This window comes from Barbus barbus (assembly GCF_936440315.1).
Source record: "Barbus barbus genome assembly, chromosome: 50".
Lineage (NCBI taxonomy): Eukaryota > Metazoa > Chordata > Actinopteri > Cypriniformes > Cyprinidae > Barbus > Barbus barbus.
In genome coordinates this window covers 7,759,062-7,782,546 of record NC_136728.1, presented here as the reverse complement: position 1 = coordinate 7,782,546, position 23,485 = coordinate 7,759,062, and the positions used below count along the sequence as shown (strand labels likewise).

The 23,485-nt window shown below is 35.9% G+C and overlaps 1 protein-coding gene across 10 annotated transcripts; it reads left to right on the top strand.

The window, feature by feature from the left end:
- Positions 1-1,272: 1,272 nt before the first annotated feature.
- On the top strand, positions 1,273-21,878 carry LOC306868084 (tropomyosin alpha-1 chain-like). Of its 10 annotated transcripts, XM_079414090.1 has the most exons (10): positions 1,471-1,730; positions 2,602-2,640; positions 2,909-2,995; positions 8,066-8,199; positions 10,883-11,000; positions 11,438-11,508; positions 12,824-12,899; positions 14,084-14,146; positions 14,375-14,444; positions 21,112-21,862. In XM_079414090.1, exons 1-10 carry the CDS (start codon positions 1,617-1,619, stop codon positions 21,192-21,194), a joined length of 855 nt encoding a protein of 284 aa, XP_079270216.1. In that variant the 5' UTR covers positions 1,471-1,616; the 3' UTR covers positions 21,195-21,862. The 10 variants fall into 10 exon arrangements, with proteins under 10 accessions (XP_079270209.1, XP_079270211.1, XP_079270212.1 ...); XM_079414083.1 differs by lacking the exon at positions 2,909-2,995 and having other exon boundaries at positions 1,273-1,730; positions 2,602-2,727; positions 21,112-21,878; XM_079414085.1 differs by lacking the exon at positions 2,602-2,640 and having other exon boundaries at positions 1,368-1,730; positions 2,870-2,995; positions 21,112-21,878.
- The last annotated feature ends 1,607 nt before the right edge of the window (positions 21,879-23,485 follow it).

Sequence of the window (23,485 nt, the reverse complement as noted above, 5' to 3'; positions counted from 1 at the left end):
ATGGACAAAATGCCAGGGAAATTAAAAATGTTATTGTAAATTATTTTTTATTACAATAAATTCCAAAATATATTCTTTTTGATTGCAAAAAATACTATAATTAATTATTTATTTTCTAAACATTTTTGAGGAGACATTCAGGCCTAGTTATTTTTTTAATTAATTAATTAATTGATTTTAATGATTTTTTATTTTTTTTTAATAAATGGATGTGTATGTTTTTAATCTATCTATCTATCTATCTATATATATATATTCAAGTTTATTTGTATAGCGCTTTTCAAGATAAAAATCATTGCAAAGCAGCTTTACAGAAAATTAAAGTTTCTACATTATATTTAGTAGTATCTTATCAGTGGTGACTATCTCAAGTTGATGTCCATGTGGCAGAAATGTACGGTAAAAATCAAGCAGTTAATGTAATTTAAACAAACAGATGCTGAACACTGTTAACAGCAATGATTATATGTTACGATCAAACTTATAGCAAAATTTGGTGGTGTTGTATGTTGTCTGAGGGTTGGCATCATCTGAAGTCTTCTGGGGGTTGGCATCATCTCTTCTCAGGTGTTCGATCATCTCTGGTCTTTGTAAAGGCTGGATCCAGGCTGAAGCTTGTGTAATTCGTAGTTACAGAAACAGAGAAGGTAATGGAGAGAAATTAGAGTAGCTGCTGCTCCAACTAAGCAAAAAATGATGTGTTCAACCCAAGCAAAGGAATGAAAATTGGATCAGATGTAACTGAAGCACAAGTTTATGAGATACATTATGTGAATGCTTGGCTAAAGAGATGTGTCATATATATATATATATATATATATAGAGAGAGAGAGAGAGAGAGAGAGAGAGAGAGAGAGAGAGAGAGAGAGACATGGGTAGATTACTCACAAATTGTAGTCCATATTTATTTCAGATTACATGATCAAAATTACATTAAATTACAGATAATGTAATCAGGTAATGCAATCAGACTACTTTCTGATTACTTTTCGATTACTTTTGACCTAACTTGTTTATCACATCAATGTGAAATGATATCACCTCAGGATCCCACAGATAAAAACTTCCCTGGATTAAATCAAAGGAGAATATAATATAATATTTTTTTTTTACTTAAAGAAGAAGCTGATTTTTTATATTTTGTAACATTTTCTTTGAACCCCATAATAAAATGAATTCAGAAGATTGTGTCTTCTTCAATAAGCGTTGCGTTTTGATGACACTGAGTCAAGTCGAAAACTCGTCTCGAGACCCTCGTCTGCGTCCTGCTCCAATCCGTCGCGCTCAGTATGTGTGAAGACGTCTTGAGGAGCTCGCCTTGCCCATCACACCCCTTATATAGGCATATAAACGGTCAAATGTCGAGCAGCAGCGAATCGCCTCTCAGATCCATAAAAAAAGACGCGGGGCATGGAGAAGCAGCCCTATGCGGCTGTTTCCAAAAAAGTATTGAATGTCCAAAGGAATTCAGTCACCCCTCCCGTGAAAGTGCGTATTTGAGAGCGCGCACAGGAGCGGGAGCTCGCACTCCAGCTCTGCGTACAGTCCCAAGCGCTTCTGACCCTCGCTCCTCTCTGGACATTTCTCTATTGCAGCCGAGCAACCCATAAGCAGCCATGGATGCCATTAAGAAGAAGATGCAGATGCTCAAGCTCGACAAGGAGAACGCCTTGGACAGAGCTGAGCAGGCTGAGGGAGACAAAAAGGCAGCGGAGGACAGGAGCAAACAGGTCTGCGGTTTTTATGAGGACTTTTAAAAGTTATCCATAACGCGCACGCGCACGCGCCGTTCCCGCGAGCTACTTGATAAATGGATTATTACTGCGCCTGAGTGGATTTATAGTGACAGAAGAAGGGTAAAAGTAACGAGTACGAGAATTAAACTTTTCAGTGTCGATTAATACCCTTTTTTTTCAATGAACTTTTATTGTCACTCATATAATGCAGAAACATCTAGCCTTTAATTCATTAACCCTTAATGTTCCATTGATACAGGATTAACTTGCCTATACTGTCTTTATTTACTGTCGAATAATGGCCTATTTCTGTAACTTCTACTCGCTTTTATTAGTTTTCAGTGTTTCAACTATATTTTCATCATTAGCAGGCTAATTATATTCAAAATGGTTGAATAAGATAATGACAGTAGGCTGTAGCCTAACTCTTGGATTGGGCTACTTAAACTGAAGCATTCAGTCAACTGTTTTAGTGTGCTGTTTTTTAACACTGTGACTGTAGTAGCCTAATTTCAAAATTAAAACCTAGTGTTTTCCCTTCAAATATTCTTCTGACCAAATTAAAACTCGTTTGGTAGATAGTAGCCTACTATTGATGCTTTAACCCTTTGTGGTATCATGAAGTACGCAAACTTTTAAGGACTAGCTATGATCCATAGCACACTGTAAAAAAATAAAACAAATGCAAATAAAATGCATGTTAAGTATATTTTTGAGCTATTAAAAAGGACTTTGGGTCTCCGAGATCACAAACAGAAGAAAGGGTTAAACAGCATGTTTAGTATTTAAAGTAGACATGTTTAGTGACATTTCTAATAAAAGTTTTCTTCATTTGTTATGAAAACTGTCATTTATGCATGTGTAGTTAGAAGACGAACTAATTCAGTTGGAAAAGAGGTTGCGCGTAACGGAGGACGAGCGTGATAAAGTGCTTGAGGAGTACCAGAGCGTCGAGGAGAAGCTCCTGTCCGCTGACGAGGTCGCCACCAAGGTATTTTGTGTTCCTGTCCGAATCTCCCTAACTTTTCTTTCTTCCCATCTCTTTCTCTGTCGATGTTTTTGCCTGCCACACCACGCGCGCACTCTGCTTCCTGCTCCTCACTGCTGTCAATCAATCACTCAAACACGCGCAGCTTGAGGATGACCTCGTAGCACTGCAGAAGAAACTGAAGGGCACTGAGGATGAGCTCGACAAATATTCCGAGGCTCTTAAAGATGCACAGGAGAAACTGGAGGTGGCTGAGAAGAAAGCTGCAGATGTGAGTAGCCATGGAGCATCACCGCCTTCACGCAGCTTTTTCCTGACACTTTTGGCATGCCACATCTTTATTATTTACAGATAAGAGTCTGTTTTCATATTTGAGGATGGTTGTGAATATTGCTTTCGGACCCAGGTTGCTCTTTTTTTCCTCAGACGTCAAAATAAATGAACTATATGGCCAAAAAGTCACCTATGGCATAGTATTATAAACACAATCCGCATATCTCTGACCAAACATGGTGTATTAGTATAGGTATGCAACCATAAATACACAATTCGCGATTTTAAATTACAAGACGTGCATTCCAAGACAGAAGAGAGTGAGCAGGCAGGCTGTTATATTTAGCCTAGTGCTTTATATGGTCAAGACTCAGACCCACTCCTTGGGCTCTAGCCTTGAGAAAGACTCATCGACTGAAAGTCTTTCTTTCACAACTGCCGTTGATTCTTTTAAGACTAAACTGTATTCTGAGAACTGCATGAGTAGACGATCCAAAGTCTTGACAAGTATTAGTATAGCTTTGCATGATACAAGATATAGTCCTCTGACCATAGCTTCAGCCTCATTTGAATTTAAGTCATTTTTGCGTTTTATTGATTCGTCATGAGTTATTCAATAATTAAGAGATATCTCAAATAAAATAAAAAAGTGAATTAAAAGATCATATGTGAGTAGAAACTGATTCTCACTCACTTTTGTTGTGTTAAAATAATAGATCTTTGTATTATGGTCTTGAAAAGTGTACACTTGGACTCCCCCTCGTGTGCATCAACAGAACTACACTAAATAGGTTGTATTTAAATTTAAAATAAAAATATGTTTTAACATTAATATAATAGTAATATAATATTATTGTTTAATGTTGATAAATTATATAAATATAATAGTAATCAAATATTAATTATTAAATATTATAAATGAATGTTAAATATATTAAACAATTATATTATAATATAAATGCATTTAATTTAATAGCAATAAATTAATATAATCACAATAATTTAATATTATTCTAAGTATAAAATTACTGTTGTCATAATTTTCCATAATATTTTTTGTCATAATGTCTGTGCATTACAATATCAAAATGTTTAGAAATAATATATAAATATATATAATTATATATAAATATAATAGTAATATAATATTTTTAATAATTTAATAGTAATAAATTTATATAATCATAATAATGTAATATATATATATATATATATATATATATTAAAATATAATTGTCCAGAAAAAAAATACAATATCAGAGTCAGCTCTGATCAATACTGTAATAATCCCTATAGAGGGCGCAACAGGACTAATGAACAACGCGCCCCCTCCCACTGAAGTTATTCCATATTTAGCTGCTCAGTTTCAGCACCAGCACTCTATAGTTAATTACCCATCAGGCTATTGATTAACGAATTCAGGTGTGCAGCAGGTGCAGGATGTAAACGTGTATCTTACACATTCTCCAAATGACTTTAAAATAAACTACTATTTAAATGAATTGATCAAATTAGTCTTTCATGCAACATATTAAACATGCATTGCATTCACCTCTTAAATGTTTTGCATGGAAATACTGATCGCTGAAAAGCGGTAGATAAGCCCTAGTTCATGGTAATGACGTCGTTTGGGGCTCGCCTATGAAAACATGGTTACTTCCGGTGTGATCTGAAACGTTGCTTCGCGTCACCACAGATCAGAGGCAGCAGCGTCTCTGAGCTGTGTTCATCTGAAGGAAGCGCGTTCATAGACGACGCTTTTAGTGCTTATTTAGAATAAGAATGGCGGCTACATCGCTGGAAGCAGTCAAACGGAAAATAAAACTGTTGCAAGAGCAAGCGGACGGTGCTGAAGAGAGAGCGGAGAAACTGCAGAGGGAACTGGCGCTCGAGAGGAAAGCCAGAGAAGCAGTAAGAACGCAGAATGATACAAAGTATAAAGTGCATGTAGAAATGCGACGCGCTGCAGTGTAACGTCGCGCGCATTCCATGCGTTCCGATGCGAGTGAGTTCATTTAAACAGTCGCGTTCGGAACGGATACAATAGCGCGCACGGTGATGTGCGGAATTTATCAGACGCCCTCTACGCGCTGTTTACCAGCCCGTTAAACTGCGACATTCGTATCACGCCCGTTTTTTAATAACTTCTCTTTTCTTACTTGCAACAAACAGGAGACACGAATTAAATATTTGCCAGTGTGATTATAACCTGACGCGTGTAGATGTGGTTTAAAGGTGCTGAATAATGATATCCGATTTGTATGCGAACGAGTCGTTCATTCGGGGTCGAATCTTGAAAATGAATCAGTTGAACCGGTTCACCTAATCGGTCTGATTGATTAGTTTACGAATTTGACTGAAACGCTGTGAACGGTCTAAACAATTAATTGACTCTCTTTTAAACCTGTCCGACTCTTAATAAAGCGAATTGACAGGCGGGAATCGTTTCGTTCGAACGAAATCGATTCCCAAAGAGCCAACAACCAACTGATAATGTAAACTGAAATGATAGCCTATCAATCATAAAATCGGTCTGAATGAATGACACTTGTTTTTTTTTTTTTGTTTTTTTTCAGATGGGAGATTAAAAATACATTTTAGACTAAATTTGATTACTTAATGCAAATTCATGCTATAGTTTGAACTGAATTGTTATTTTATGAGCTAAACTGCATACTGAATTAAGAAGACTCATGAAATTATATTTAAAAACACCCATTTAACAATGTAATCTGGATATTAGCGACTATGTGATGACAAATAGCCTGCGTCTGAATGTCAATTAGTGAGTCGTTTTTTAGCCGGTTCTTTGAACTGAATCGTTCGAACGAATCGATTCGCTGAAATGAGTCGGACGTTTTGAAACGGGACGTTTAAACAACAGAGACCATGTTGTTTTCATCCCAAACTTTGAGATTGCTGATTGCTCTCTGTGTAAAACACATCCCTGTGTTTTCAGTCCGTTCTATTGTTGACAGTCGTAATTGGAGATTCTGGTTATAATCCAGTTAGTTAAGTAAGTTGTGGCGCTGTGAATAGGTCCTTGTTTGACAATTTACGTTGGACCAGAGGCTCTGAGCCTCTGAGTGTAATCATTTTAGGCTAATAGCCTACAGCAGTTAAGTAGTGATCCTGGACAGAACTGTTTATGCAGGCTCAGCTGTAGTGGTTTTATTGTAATGAATAGGAGGTGCTGCTGCTTCTGGCTGTATGTTGACATCTCATGAAGCATTTTAGCACTTTCCCTTATATGGCCAGTCTGCATCTTCATATACAATAGGAATCTCCTTAGTCATGCTGAAATAAACAGTGATTGCTCTAGTTTGCTATAGAAGCATGGCATTAATAATTAGTCTCAGTCTTTTCAAAACGAGCATGCTTGGGACTCCGGGCCCTTTAAGGAAATGTAGCAGTTCAATGCTGGCTGTCAAGGTTATCTGTGTTGCTTTCTAGTTTTTCATATCTCAGCTGACAATATAACATGCACTTTGACCCAGGTAGTTCCTTTAGTGGAAGGCCTTTGCTTATCACTGGACTGGCACTTAAGCAGAAGTTATTATGCATGCTATTAAAACATAAATATGCACTTATGTTTAGATGGTGTAACAATATTATATATGTAAAATACTTAGGAATATACAAGTCAATTAATTTAGCTTATGTTAAAAGCCAGTCTTATAGGCCAGATTTTACATTGGATGTAAAGTGGTGACTTAACATTGTCTAAAATGTCAAAAGTTGAACAAAATGAATGTGGCAGATAAGCTTGATTAGGGCTGGCTTTCACTACAGATGCTCAGATTAATTTGAATTCAGTTCAGATTCTGTATGATTCTGACTAATTTAGGTATATTTCAGTTACTGTATTTTTAATCATTGGAGCAACTTTCAATGCAACTAACGGCAAGCATGCAAAAAAATTCACAAGTGCACTTCTGAATTTGTGGCAAACGAGAGTTATGTGAGCCCTAGGTTTATTTGTATAGTGTATTTCCTACACACTACACATTAGTTTTGGCTTGGTGTATACAGTAGATGTTTATTTTTAATTGATTTCCACACAAAAAATTCTACTTTTCATTCCTCTTCTAAATATCATTAAATATAAATGACTTATTGTAGAGTGAAGAACTAAAATACTTTATAATGTTTGTAAACGTTTCGTTTTATTGATTGGTATTTTGCACTGAATGTAATAATAAAATGTGACGCACCGATTTGGGTTTTCGCAACAATGCCATTTTTATTTTCTGAAAAATATGGTATATTGTTCATATTATGTGTATTAAAATAATTATCACTCATTTAATGCTGTAAATTATACTTTTTGAAAAACATATTTTTGTAAATTTAAAAAGTAACACGTTACTTTACTAGTTATTTGAAAAAAGTAATTTGATTACCTAACTCGCATTACTTGTATTGTATTATATTGTGTTGTCAGTTGCATTGTATTAATTGCATTTAGCATTGTGAGAATGGAACTGTGATTCAATTCTGCTTCACAGTCCACCAGGAACCCACAGCTACTGCTGTATGAGGCTTTACTACAGCAAAAGTTTGCTACATCAAAGCACAAGCTTCATAAAGCAGCATTGAGTTTCCCTGCAGTCAGCAAAAGTATGTTTGAAATGATCCAGCTTGTGTGTTTGTCAGGTATCAGGAGCACCCTGTAGATCTCCACTGGTCATGTGTGTTTGCCCTTTGACAGTGTAATACCTGTAGGTCCGCTGGGACTCCCTCCCAACGCCTGTTAACGTTGTCCCAGAGGCTCGGTAATGATCCAATGGCCTAGTCCTGTCTCATCCATTAGTGTTTCTGTCATTATGTGCTATATGATGTGTGCAACCACAGCAGAAGAAATCGCTCGGTCTCATTAGATCTTAATTGAAGCTAAGCTAGTTAGTACTGCCGTTTAGGACCAAATTACACCGTCGCCAAAACTTGGTTACAAATGCAAGCCTGACAAGTTCCGTCAGCATTTTTGGGGTTTAGGTGACACTGTGTGTGAATTGTGTGTGAACATCTGATCTTGCGCTTTTATACCAGTCCCTCTGTGCTCTTCAAGGCTGAGGGTGATGTAGCTTCCCTGAACAGACGTATCCAGCTGGTTGAGGAGGAGCTGGATCGCGCACAGGAGCGTTTGGCCACTGCCCTGCAGAAGCTGGAGGAGGCCGAGAAGGCTGCCGATGAGAGCGAGAGGTTAGTACAGTACACTGACACTCACTTTACAATCTATACCATTGTGTAGTGAAATGAAATGCGGTAGAAAGTCTACTGACAACCTGCTTTACAATTGTGAGGATATCAGCAAGGTTTTTACTGTGCAGGACTATTAGTGGAATTTTGTGAGCGAATCATTCATGTTCGCTTTTGGCATTTTCACTTTCGTGAATCAAATGAACGTGTTCTCAACAGAACAACCCCCCCCCCCCCCCCACCCACACATACACGCACGCACACACACACAATCTGCCGCATCCCAATACAGTGTTTGGAAAGAAAATTGTGTACTACGGAACCCCTAAAGGGAATAAATACGAGAAAATGCGCATTTCAATACTTCCTCTCACAGTTATATCATTGGGTAATTATACTGTATTGTATATAATCGCAGACATCAGGGAGCCGCTATTATGCCTGGCACTGAAACTGTTTTTGAACGCACGATCGTGTTTTAGTTTCACTTTCGAGATTCGCGATCGCACGAGTTACTGTTTATACTATGGAGCGGCAGTACTTGCCACACATTTTACAAGATTAGATGTTTGTCAGTGGTGCTCAGGATCTGCAAACCATTAACCATGGTCCTCAGTCATCTCTCCTTACTCTGTTTATGTGGTAAGTGAAAGTTTATGTACTGTAATGTAACAGGCAACCGTTAGCTATCGTTATGCGTTTCCTGTGTCTTTCTGAATATGGATTCACGCTTCCGGCACACCCCCTAACTCCCCCCTCCCTCCCGCCCCTCAATGTCATCGTCCATCGTGATGTTTCACTGTAGACATCGTCCGATGCCAATTTTGTAGACATCGCCCAACCCTAATACGTAGTGAAATAATCATAACTCAAAACATCTTGCTTGTGAGCGAACTGAATAAACACAGTATTTTGTTTGAGAACCAACCAAATGAATGCAGTATCTCGTTTGTGAATGAACCAAATGAAAATAATGCTGAATCTTCTTTATCAGCGGACTGACTAAAATCATTTTGTCTCGTTTGTGAATGATCCGAATCGAATGAACTTGCTAACTTTGTTTGTGAGTGACCCGAATAAAGACAGTATCGTGCTTATGAACAAATTGAATTAACACTGTATTTATGAACAAACCAAATCTTGAGAATCTTGTTTGTGAATGAACCAAATGGTATTTCTCTTGTGCGAACTGATTAAACGCAGTATCTTGCTTGTAAATTAATTGAATGAACAGTATTTTGTTTGAAGAAACCAAATGAATGCAATAGACACTGCATTTCGCTTATGAGTGAACTGAATAAATGTGAATATCTTGTTTGTAAATGAACTTAAACAAATGAGTGAATGATTCATTGACTCATTCATTGAATAAACCTTTTTTGAACTTTAATTCACCTCAAGACACTTTTTTTTTTTTTTTTTTTTTTTTTTTTTTAATTAAAGATTTATTTTTGGTGTTTTTGCCTTTTAAGATAGGAAGGACCTTTCAGTATTTAATTCTCTGGAATGTCCAAATGCATTCATTATCTCATGCTTATTTAAAAAAAAAAAATTAAATCGATCGATAAAATAAATGACCAAACATTTTATAACTGCATTTCTTGTATGAGTTTGTTCATGCTGCCAAGCCCTAGTATATACAGTATATGTACAGTGCTATAGCATACCGTGGTATTGTGAAGTACAATGCCGTCAACTGTGGCATTCTGTAGGACCATCATCCTGATTCACTGAAGCAGAACGAGTCAGTTGAGCAGTCCACACCCCGTTCCTCCCCCTCTCGCAGTGACTGTGGTTACTGTGTGTGGCTCCACCGATGTGTTGCTATTGAAATGACAACATGCTGCCACATCCTAGCCTGCACCACACATCTGGTGCCCTGCATAAAGACTGTTTGTGTGCGCTGAGGGAAGTCCATGTAATTTTCTAATCACCAGCACAGCGACCCTACATGAGTAGTTTGTAATCGTAGTTGTGTTTAGGCAAGCATCGCTATTATTATTATTATTATTGCTTTTCAATTGTGTTTTTGTTTATTTTATTTTTATTTTAACAAGTTTTATTTTTTTAACAATAAAATAAGTTATTGAACAATTTATAATGCTATAAAAATGAAAGTGTTATTTTAATACAAAGACTTGTAGTATAAAACATTCAATATGTGTAGTGTCTTTTCTTTTTAATTGCACCAACAATACATTTTTTGTAAAGTTTTAACAAGCCCTTGAAATGCCTCTGCACATAGCAGAAAAATCAAGGACATTGCAGTTGGTTGTATTTGTGATGCTGTTTTTGGCCTAAACAACTGACGTGAGCTGTTTGCGTAGAGCCATTGGGTTCCTGAATAAACGACAATTTGTAGAGGCACTAGGCTGCGTTTCCCTTCCTTTGTTTGCACACACAGAGTCCCTCTGTCTCCAGCCCAGCATGCCTGTATAGAACCACTCTGTACCGAGACCTGGTGTAGCTCTTAAGTGCTTTTTTCCTCCCATTCATCTATTCTGACTGACAATACAAGAAAACATGGGTTTAGAAGTTAAAACTGTCTTTGATCCCAGAGCTTAACTGCAGGCAAGTTGGCGGCTTTGAATGTAATTTGTAGCGAGTTATTGATCCAAATTGAGTCCTAGTGATGCTATAGAGATTTGTTCTCTCTTTCACTCCATTTCTTGCTTCCTCCTTCCAGAGGCATGAAGGTCATTGAGAACAGAGCTCTGAAGGATGAGGAGAAGATGGAGATCCAGGAGATCCAGCTCAAGGAGGCTAAACACATTGCTGAGGAGGCCGACCGCAAATATGAGGAGGCAGGTTTTCTCAGCCACCAAAGCATACATGCGCGCACAGAAAAAAAAAAAAAGAAACCAATTACTTCCTGCCTATTCACATGACCTTTCACAATTAAAATGTGAGCAAGCAGATGCTTGCAGTTCAGCATAAGCTTAAAAAGTTTTGTAATCTGATCAAATATAGCTTTGTGGTTTTTGGTTTTGATTGTCTTGCCTTAGTTTTTTTTTTTTTTTTTTTTTTTTTTTTTTCTAGTTTTGCCTTTTTGTTCCTTTTTTTTCTGGTGATTTATTACTTTAGTTTTTGTCTTGTATGTTTATTTTTTTTGTCATGTTTTGTCTTTTTTCCCTTCATGTTTTCATTTTGTCTCATTTAATGTATAGAAAGTGTCCCCTCTTTATATTAGCTATAAGTACAAGTATGTAACTGTCCCATGATCTGGCCTGTGTGTGCGCAGGTGGCCCGTAAGCTGGTGATCGTTGAGGCTGAGCTGGAGCGCACAGAGGAGCGTGCTGAGCTGAATGAGAGGTATGAGACTTTCCTGTTGCCTCTGCATGTCTGCACAAACCTACACACATACACATTCATATTAATGCATGTGCCTGACTCTCTTCACACACTCACACGCCCTTACAGATTCTGTCAGGAGACATACACACAGAATACATGAGACGCTAACTACCCCCTTACTTTCTGAGGCCAATAAATGCAAAATGTATTAATGACTACAGCTTCACAGTAACTGATTATTACTTTTTATGACATTGGTTTCTGTCATACAGTCCAACCAGTATAAGAACCTCTTCTGACATATAAATGTTACTTTAGTCAGCACTCTGTGTGCTCTGCTTGTCCTGCCTCCAGCTTTTCCTGATTGGTCCATTGTTTTAAAATTGACGTGTCATACGTAACACTATTTTTAACTTGAAATGAATTTTCTCTAAAAGGGCATCCTCAGATGTTGTGATCTATGCCTGTGTACAAATATGCTCACGTCCCTACTATCTAGTATCTGTAAAAAAACAGTAGGTCAATAAGTTGTATGTCTGCGTACAAATTATTCATTAAACGATAGAAGAAAATACTTCAGTGACCTTCTACTTCCGATCCTGACTCTTAAGTTTGCATACCATACCAACATACCAACAGTAGCTTAGATGTAACACAACAATGCATCCCGTGTGTACATCACCTAAGAATTTTACTACCATATTGCTAATGGCTAATACTTGCGTCATATTCCTGTTTCTTGTTTTCGTTGTCTTGTTTGATTTTTGCATGCACTGTTAACTTGCATGTGGCCCGTGTTTGGAATGGCCTTCCCTCTGCACACACTAACAGATGCCTTCGAAGATCACAGGATGAGCTTCGAGTGTTGGACCAAACCTATAAGTCATTAAAGGCATCAGAAGAACAGGTACTGCATGCCAGTCATTAGGTCACATACATCTAACCGTGTGTACTCTGTAAGACGCACAGTTTCCCTTGCTTGCTACCCGTGCAGCTTTATTTGGTCCATCGCTTTGTTTTTGTTTCACGCCCTTCTAACTTGGCAGGAATGCTGCAATTTGATTTCTTCTCATACGGTGTCACTCCTAACAACTTGCATGCAGCAGCTATGTAGACTTCAATTCGTCATCATGGCACATTCCTGCTGTGTTAAGGGGACGTTGGGTTCCCCTTGTCCTCCATCCCTGTTTTGATTGATTTTGGGTTTTTGTTTCTTTTCTTCCTCTTTCCTTTCTTCCGGTTCCCTGATGTCCCTCTGTTCCAACCTGCTTCTGGTTCTCCTCCTTTCAATGTACCTTTCCTCCTCTCCTCTGTGTTCTGTGTAAAACACCAGCAAATGCGCTGAGCTTGAGGAAGAGTTGAAAACTGTGACCAACAACCTGAAGTCCCTGGAAGCCCAGGCTGAGAAGGTAGGTGTGCTCCTGCTGCTCTCCCAGACGCACCGTCCACCCTTCCTCCTCAACAAACCGGGATAACCAGTGTTTCTATGTTTTACAAACCATCTTTGTCTGTATGTCAATGAGGGGTTAAATTGTGTGCTTTCTTGCTTTTTTAACAATTTTTCTGATTTGTGCTGTTGCGGTGCTGGTCTAACTGGTGCATCAGATTCAGCGTAGCGTTGTTGTTGTTTTTTTACTTGGTCATTCTGGTGAAGCTTTCTGTATAACCATTAAAATCTTGTTAAAGTGAAATCTGGTTAAGAGTCAAGGTCCTTGCACATGGAGTCTGAAGTTTTCGCAAATAAATATGACCTCACGTTGACGGCCTCCGAAACTTTCGCCCGTCAAAAAAAAAAAAATATCTAACCAGGTTTGATTTTCTGCGTTTTCGCATCCATAGCAAGCATTTTGATAGGCAAGGATGACGAATGCGAAAAATATGAAAAACGCGTACAAAAATTTCGGACTCTGTGTGCAAGGACCTTCAGAGCAAGCTAACTTTGTTTCTGCACCTGTAGTTATACGCATGTATGAATATCTGCATCTGCCGTAGACTTTAGCAGATGAAGTCTATTCTTAATATATATACGTGTGTGTGTGTGTGAATATAAATGTACACAGTATATACTCAAATTACATTTTGGGTGCTTTTTTTTTTTTTTTTTTTTTTTTATTTAATCAATTTGACAGCCCTAGTACATATTAAAGACACGAATTAACACACATTCGTCTGTGAAAATAGTCCCATATCTTTGGTAATTTACCTGTCGGCAGTTTTTAACTATGGGTTGCACAGTGTGTGTGTGTACTTATATTATGTTATGTATTTGTTATGGTTTAACATCATTTTGTGTGTATGTATAAATATTTATTTATATTTCTACAGTGAGAGCTACTCTTAAACTTATTGATGCTTAAGCCACTGTTATGTATCCAACCTAGATATTATTGAATATTGACTACACTGTCCATGATGTCGTCATTTTGTAAATGGAAGTGGTCAGTCCTAGATATGAGAATTGGAGGGGGAAAAAAATCTGGTATATGTGCATTTACAAAGCTTACGTGTGTTATTGAGCGGAGTGCTAATGTAGTGTTAAATGCTCATGTGCTGGTTTGTGTTTTGACGTCTGTCCCTCTTATGATGTCTGCAGTACTCACAGAAAGAAGACAAATACGAGGAGGAGATCAAGGTCCTCACTGACAAACTAAAGGAGGTATGAACATCTTTCATGATATTTAGTCATCCTTCTGTCCAGGGGAGCCTAGCATATCAAGTCTTATATCACTATATGAATAGTTTCAGCTCACTGTTACTATGTATATGTCACACACAGTAATAACTTATCTGATTTGGGTTTTTTCTTACCAGTTCTGGGCATTTAAATGGTTTATTAGCTACAAATGACTGTCCCAGCAGTCTCAATAATTTATTTCTGCTGCAGGCCGAGACCCGTGCCGAGTTCTCTGAGAGGTCAGTCGCCAAGCTTGAGAAGACCATTGATGACCTTGAAGGTACGACTTTTACTCATTCGAGTCATTTCAGCCCCTGTCAAATTTTCATTCTTATGTGTGATTGTGAAGTATTCAGAGCGACTACTCCTTTCGCTTCAGGTCATAAAGCTTTCAGACTTTTATTTCTCTATCATCATTCTGTTCCTAAAACCTTCTGCCCTACTGGCCGCCTTTCAGCTTCCGTTATCGGTTCAGTCGCACAATTAAGCATTACCTCTTTCGGAGAGACCAGTCATCGTGCTGATCCACACACACAGACTTCACATTGTTTTGTAAGATGACACTCGTGTTACTGAGGTCCAATTACACGCAGCATTTAAACTTGATTAGGCTTTTATGAGCTGCTGTTAAATAGTCTTCTCCTGTTCTTCTCGTATTTGGATTTACACAAGCCCAAGTTCATTTTCATAACTGTACCGCCGTGTTTGCACTTTGTTAATGTATCTGTGATAATTCAACATCCCAGTCAGAGAGGCATCAGTAAGAACCTTAACAGGGATAGTTCATCCAAAAATGAGAACTGTTTATTCGCATTCACGTCGAACCTGTTTGATTTCATTTATTTCTGTGGAACATGAACAAAGAGTTCACATATGAATTCCCAGAGTGCTCCTTTCCCATACTGAGAACTGAAAATGAGTCCCAAAATGACAATAAAAGCACAGTGAAGGAATATTTAACTGTAATATAACTGTTCTGGGTTTTTTTCACGTAAGAAATAGTTTTATTCAGAGAGGACGCATTAAATTGATCAGAAGTTACAGTACAGACATTTGTTCCAAAAGATTTCTGTTTTACATAAATGCTGTTTCGATTCATTAAAGAATCCAAAAAAAAAAAACGCATTACGAGTTCCAGAAAAATAAGCTGCATAACTGTTTCTAAGTTGACTGTTTTATTTTGCACAGCAAATCAGAATAGGGTGATTTCTATAGCATCATGTGACACTGAAGACTGGAGAAATGATGCTGCAAGTTTGGCTTTGCATTACAGGAATAAATTACATTTTTAAAATGTATTAAACTAGAAAACAGTTGTTTTAAATAGTGATTTCTGTATTTTTGATCAAATAAATGCAGCTTTGGTGAACATAAGAGACTTCTTTCAAAAATATTTTAAATTTAAAATGCATTTATTTCATATTATTGGCATGTTAAAACACAACCTTACAGAAAGAACTGTAAAAGTAGTCAATAGCTTTGTTTCCAAAGTTACGAATTAAACTTGTGCGCAAAATTGGAATATTGTAGAAAACATTTGCGAATAAAGCACCATTTCCAATTAGTTGAAGAGAACAAAATAGTCACTTCCTGATTAACTTGCACTAAATATCACGAAGAAAAATTTTATTTGAGGCAGTAGAAGGCATTGTATAATTATTTATACAATAAATTACGACTTAATGACTTATCCACTGAACAATTAAAGTCCTACAGGTTTTGAACGACTTGAGTGAATAAATAATGACAATTAATTTAACATCTTGTTCAGTAAGTGATCTGTGAGCGACCCTGTTTGGTGTTTTACGGTGACTCTGATGGATCTGTCATGGTCTTTGCCTTGTTTCAGTTTCTTTCCATTCCTCCTTAACTTTATTTTCTGTTTTCCCTCCACTCTCTCTCTCTCTCTGTGTCTTCACGTCACTCTCTCGCTGTCTGTCACTCGGTTCACCGGGGCTCGTCTTGCCGCTGGATTGGATGCTTCACTCCTGCACCTGTTTTTATCCCTTCCCTCCACCTCTTCCTCTCCACCCTCCTCTGTCTCCCCTCCATCAAATACACCGTCCCGAATCCCAATAGATGAGTTATATTCCCAGAAACTCAAGTACAAAGCCATCAGCGAGGAGCTGGACCACGCTCTCAACGACATGACTTCAATGTAATTCATCTACGGTCTCTGCCTGTGCCTGTGCCCCTCCCCCATTACCCATAATCCCCCTCTCACCCGATCTAAAAAAGGTCTTATATCTTCAGTTCACACACTATGCCTCTTTCCTCTGTTTAAAAACTCTATCTCTGTAACTCTACAAGGCTTATGGTTCCTGTACTGTTATTTGAGGTATTTGAAGTATTTGCTTATTGCAAATTTGTCCATGGGTCTTAATGTTAAGGCCATGACTTGTAGAGTCAGTGTATAGGTGTTTTGTGATTTGAATTCATAACTATTGTATTACTTCATTTGAAATAATATTGTGAGAGAACAACTCCTAACTCAAAGTTTGGTAAAAACATTTCTGGTTAGTACTAGGGCTGGGTGAGATTGCTTTAAAAGTTAGTTTATTTATATTTTGTTATGTATGTGTGGTGTGTGTATGTATATTATATTATGCGTATGTGTATATATATATATTAGTGTATATGTGTGTGTATATGATATGAGCATATACACATTTATACATATGTGTGTATATATATATATATATAAAAAATTTTTTTTTTTTTTTTTTTTGAATGGATGTGCACACATCCATTCAAAAGTTATAACGTAAATTAATAAACATAAAATGAATGCATTAAATTATTAAACATTACTAATATTTTTCGTCAGCAAGGATGCATTTAATTGTTTAGAATTGACTAACTTTATAAATTACAAAATATTACTGTTCTGTTTAAAGCTATATATATTATGATTTATTTTACAAAAATAAGAAAAATTAATTAAACTCAGCAACATAAGAAATGTTTCTTAATCAGCATATTAGAATGGTTTCTGAAGGATCATGTGACTCTGAAGACCGGCGTAATGATGCTGAAAATTCAGCTTTACATCACAGTAATAAATTTCATTTTAAAATAATTAATTCAAATAAAGTTATTTTAAATTAACTTATTTAATTTCATGATTTTTCTCTATTTTTGATCAAATAAATGCAGCGTCAGTGAACATGGGAATTTCAAAAACACAAATCTTACCAACCCCAAACTTAAAAGGTGTATATTAACAAACAGGGATTTAGTCAGTTAACTATATTTAGGAATGCTAATAATATTCAGGATATTGGTTCATTTTAAAGCACACAATAATATAGAAAGATGGACTTTCACCCAGCCCTACTGGCAGTTCTGTGGAGTCTTAACCCCAAAGCATGTGAAATGCAGTTTTACAGTGGGAAGCGTTTCATTCTCAGTGACTTCCTGTGTGTGGTGTTTCCTCTCCTCTGGTGTAAATTCATCTACTAACAAGGTCGTCTTCTGTTCAGAAGACGGGCCCAAAGCCTGCCATGTAGAGATGCTCTCTGATCGTAGGATGTTGTCTCCTATGTAGTAGTTGTTTAGGAGCGTGAGCTGCTTGGTAAGTCAGCCGTAGGGTTGTTTGGCTCCCCTCTATGACCATTCAGCATTAGCGTTAGCCGGAGACGTTTCTGAAATCAGATCAATGGAGACTCTTTCTAACGAATAAGCAGCATCGTGGCTCCTCTGTGTGGTGGTTTCTTCCCTCTTCTTGTGTTTGATGGCTTTCTCTGTCCCTTCCATCACCTTTTTTCTTACTTTTTTTCCCCCCACGCAGATAAATTGTTCATCAAAGACGCGTCCCGCCGGCTGAACGACGTCACTCTGCTCTTTCCAGCCTTTCTTTTCCTCTCATCCCTCTACATTTGTGTTTTGTTATCCATCTCTTCTTGTACAGAACCTTTAATTCTTTCGGCTTTATGTAAAACTATGTAAACGTCTCACTTTTGTTCTTTATTTCCTTTTCATTTCTATGTGCTTTTATTGCTGTGGCTCTAATAAAGTCAGAAGCACTGGTAGAAGTCACGGGTTTCTTCTATGGTTATTGTATGAGATGTTATATCAAGCAAGCTCTTGTTTGTTAAGGGTTTAATAAAGGCCATCTCTTCATGTGGGGAACGTTCCTAAAGCGCTGCATGTCGGTTTCCCCATATTTACATGTTAGGCAAATTCATTCTCTCCTACTATTCAAATTTCTGTGGCTGTTTAATCAGGTTTTCTCAGGGTAAAAGATGACGGTCAATTGTTTTAACGTCACTTCATTAAACCGCATGATTACCTGTCATTTATAAGCTGTGGTAATAGTAAATGTGGTGTTAAACCTATTCTCTCGGTTTGAGAATAGCTAGCATCACTAATAGTTAGGGTTGTGGTTTTAAACAAACCACTAAAATATGAAATAAGTATTTAACTCTGAAAATGAATCATGTATCACACTGTACTGTGTGTTGAGGAAAGATCTCAGACTTGTGAGAATATAATAGACGGAGCACCCTAGCAACCATTTCTTCAGAAAATGTAAAGGTTACATTTTTATATTATGTACTCTGTAAACAAATTCCCCACTTTTTACTGTAGGAGAACAGTGTTGCAATAGATATCTAAAAATAGTTCAACATTTTTTTTTTTTTTTTAAAGCCGTAAAATGTGTATATAAATTTGATATTAAAGCTTTTTTATTTTAAGTGCTTTGAGTATTTAAACTTCAAATGCATGTGTTGTCACTAGTGAGAACAGATGACTATTTTTGTTTTCTCAGTCAGCTCTAGCTCCTAATCTTCTGTTTACATATTCTACGAAGGCTTGAGAATTCAAATCCAAGTTCGGTGAATGTCATTCCAATGCTAGTAAGGGATATACAATGAGGGTTTTTTCTTCTGCTTGCTTTGTGGCATAAAAAATAGCTTTCCATTGATATATGGTTTATGATAAGGACAATATTTGGCCGAGATACAAATATTTGAAAATCTGGAATCTGAGGGTGCAAAAAACATCTAAATATTGAGAAAATTGCCTTTTTAAAGTTGTCTTTACAAATCAAAAATCAAGTTTTGATATATTTACAGTAGGAAATTTACAAAATATCTTCATGGAACATTCTTTACTTAATGTCCTAATGATTTTTGGCATAAAAGAAAAATCTATAAATTTTGATCCATACAATGTATTAAATATTGCTACAAATGTCCGTGCTACTTATGACTGGTTTTGTCGGCCAGGGTTATAGTAATTTACATTATAAATTATACAAATTATAATGTGTATATTATAAAGCAATTTACTTTAATTTACATAAATTCATTTTTAATTTACATAAATTAAGCTCTCTTTTCTAATAGCTGAAGTTCTGTAATATAGGTATAATGATTGCATACAGTGATTTGCATACTTCCTTAGACTAATGATTTGTTCAACATTTCCAAGATTTAAGTAATTTTCACAATTTTGCGACAACTTCGTCTATGCTGTCCATCAACCGCACACACCTCACTGTATGACTGTTACACTGGGCCGCTCTTATTGTCGAGCTCTGCTAGTGAGTAAATGAGCTCGGTGTCCTTCTGTCTGATCCGTCTGAATCATCAGCTCCTCCAGGTCGGTTTGAGTCTGAGTGGAATGCTACTAACCTGCAGCTGTTCTCATTTCTTCTTCACTCTGTTCTTTCTGTGTTTCTCTCTTTCTCTCGTCTTAATCTGCTGCCGCTCCTGTAGACCATCTCTACCAGCAACTCGAGAAAAACCGCCTTCTCTCTAACGAGCTAAGAATGGCCTTGAATGAGGACTAAAACCAGTGTGGACTGAATTTTTTGGTTCTTATCAAAAAGTGGTGTCTAAAATGAATGCTGTTGTGAATGAAAGTTCAAGGAACATGTTTTTGTAAGTTACACTCTTGCTGCCTTCAAGTCATGTTGGAAAGATAATTACAACGCTGTTAAACAAAACAAAAGTTGAGCAAACAAACGTTTAAGGCAATCAGCTTCAGCAGATTGAGTTTTCTCAACTTTTTGTTGTATAAACTTAAAACAAGAAGTTGAGAACTCAAATCTGCTGAAGCTGGTTGCCTTTTTTTTTTTTTTTGGGGGGGGTTCCACAAAATAACATTGGTGTTGCATTTTGTGTACTATTGAATTTCATTATTTAATTTAAACTATTTAGTTTAAATACTTTGTCTACTAAATAGTTTTTCTAATTGCTGTTCAAAAAAAAATTGCCAACCTTTTATTTTAAATATTTATATAGTATTTAAATATTCTATAGTATTGTGTAACTTAATATACTGCTATTTAAATATTTAATCTATATATTACAAATTTAATATAAATTTAAATGTATATGAAATTATAGGTAAAAAATATTTTGTGCGCATATATAAATAAAAAAAAATACACCTTTTTATTTTTTTTCCCATAAATCACTTTTCCTGAGCTTAATTCTCAAGGAAAGAAACGTCCTGACTTTTGTTTACACTTTTTATATTTAATAGTATTTAATTTTAAATTCTAGTTTATCATTTGCGCTGAATTATGTCGGGAAAAGACAAGAGAAAAAACACCCTGTTCAGTGAAAAATAAATTGACCAATGCATCCATTTTATTGCAACCCAAAATCAATAAATTGCAGTTTCCGAACTCGTCCCAGATCTTGAAGGCAGCATGTGGCTAATGGATGGCTAGCACTTTAATCAGGATGTCATCTAATGCCTTTTGCTTTATGCAAGAGTCAGCACTCTTTAACTGTGTCCGTCTTTCATTTATATATTAACACATGTATATCACTGTGTGTATATAGTGTATCCCAGTTATGGATACTTGTATGAAAGCATGAACTGAGCGTGTGAACTATGTATGTTCAATGCTCAAGGCATCCACTGCATGTTATTCCCTACATGCTTTGCACTGAAATTATTAACGTGTCTTTCACTTGATGTTCTAACAGAGAAACTCTCACATGCTAAAGAAGAGAACCTCGATATGAACCAGATGTTGGAACAGACTCTATTGGAGCTGAATAACATGTGAATCCTGCTCACGTAATCATGACGATGTCTGCATTTTGTACTACTTTTCTTTTTTTTTCTTTGTCCTGACAGTTATCAGATTGAATATGTGCCATTTGTTACAAAGGCTTTAGTTCCTTGTATTTTATTTTATTTTTATGTAATATTATGGTACATGTTTGTTTTTATTCTGGTTGTGCACAAAGTTAGCAACAATTGCACTTAATTCAATATGCACATAACTGTTCTAGTGGACATGTCGAGTCTGAAGCCAAGTTTAAATGAAATTGAGCGCTTTTTTTCTTTTATCGTGTACGTGGGATTAGGTTGTCCTATGTATACTGGTGCTACTGTGAAGGCGGATGTCTAGCAGTGTGTAGCTTATAGAGTTTATGATTGAACATATACACTTTTTCCAATTTGGATATCATTCTCTGTGCCAATATTTAGCCCTAAAGGGACTTATTTACACACCAACTTTTATTTATTTTTGATTTCCCTCCCGTTTTGCTGCAAGATGTCAGGCAACGTTTATTTGCTGAGTTCGCTTCTGCCGAAACCCATATTTGAAGAATATGATGAAATCATATTTGGTTGTGCCTCGTTCATTTTAGTCATTTTAAATGTACTGTAGGTGTATTAAATGTCATATAAAAATGTACAAAGCTAAAATAAATATAAATAAAACCACTCTGTTTGACATTTCCTTAAGTCTGGGGTTTGTTTTTGAGGTGTTTTTAGCATTTCAAGTGCACTGAATTGTTCACTATATTCACTACAGAGCTTTTCATCTCCTCCCACTCATTGCTGAGAGGATGTTGCCTAACAACGCATGCTAATCAGACTATCTGCTTCCGGTTACATTTCATATTTGCTTATTCTGTTGCATAAATGTCTCGCTGGAGGAGCTTAGATGTAGTGTCTGAGCAGTTGGAAGGTGTAGCGTGTGACAATGCAGGACATGGACTAACCGAATGTGTTAAAACCACTTGATTTCAAAAGCAGACCATTTCAGCCAAAGTCTTTCTTGAGGCTGTGCTGTTAAAACTGATGCAACATTTGTGTTGACAGTAGCGCTGCTGCATGATCATGTCAAGGTGATGTTTTGATGGGTGCTCTGATGGTGATTTCGAAATGTAAACAAACTATTGTAGAGCTTTAAATTGGACAAATTCAGGGGCGTTGTTGACCGTTTCAGCATGTCTTGATAAAAGGAATGTTGAAAGAATCCACTCAGTGTGAATAAAAGAGCTAATATTATGTATAAATGTTATATAATTTCCCTTTGTGATGCAAGCTTCTTTTTTTTTTTTTTTTTTTTTTTGAGGGGGGGGGGGTCTTCTGATCTACACATTATTAATAATAACATTATTATTAATAATAAAGACATTATTAATAATAACAGTATATTATTATTTCATAATAGCATTTTATTTATATATATATTGTATTTATCTTTTTAGATCCTTTTTTTCTGATCTAAACAATGTATATATTTTCACATCTTCTGATCTAAACATTTCTATAATATATTTGAAATTTTTTCTTCATCTAAAATAGAAAAACCTTTTTCCTTCTGATCTAAATGTTATCCTACAATATATTTAATTATTTTTGTCTTTTGTTCAAAGCATTTATATGATTTTATATATATTTTTTTTTTTCTGTTGCTTCTGATAATATATCATTTTTATCTTTGTTTTTAGATAATTTTTCTTCTGATCTAAACATTTATATAATATTTTAAATATCCTTATCTTTTCATCTAAACTAAAATCTTTTCTGGTCTAAAAATGATCCTGTAATAATTCTGATCAAAGCATTTATATCATATAAAAATATAATTTTATTTTTTTAGACTTTTTTTCTTCTGATCTAAACATTACAATTGTGTATATATAAGCATTTATATTATTGCTGTCAAACGATTAATCATGATAAATCGCATCCAAAAAAAGTTTGCATAATATATGTGTGCGGCCTATTTATTATGTATACATAAATACACACAGAATATATTTAGAAAATATTTACATGTTTATAGTTATATTCATATCATTTATATTATAAATATTTAATATATAAACATTTTTCTGAAATATATACATGCAAGTGTGTGTATTTCTATATACATAATAAATATACTCAGTACACACATTATGTAAACAAAAACTTATTTTGGATGCGATTAATTGTTTGACAGCGCTATGTATATTTTCTTCTGATCTAAACATTATAAAATAATTACAATGTTTTCTTGTGATCTAAGCATTTATAATGTTTATATATTTTTCTTTTCAATTTTTTAAATAT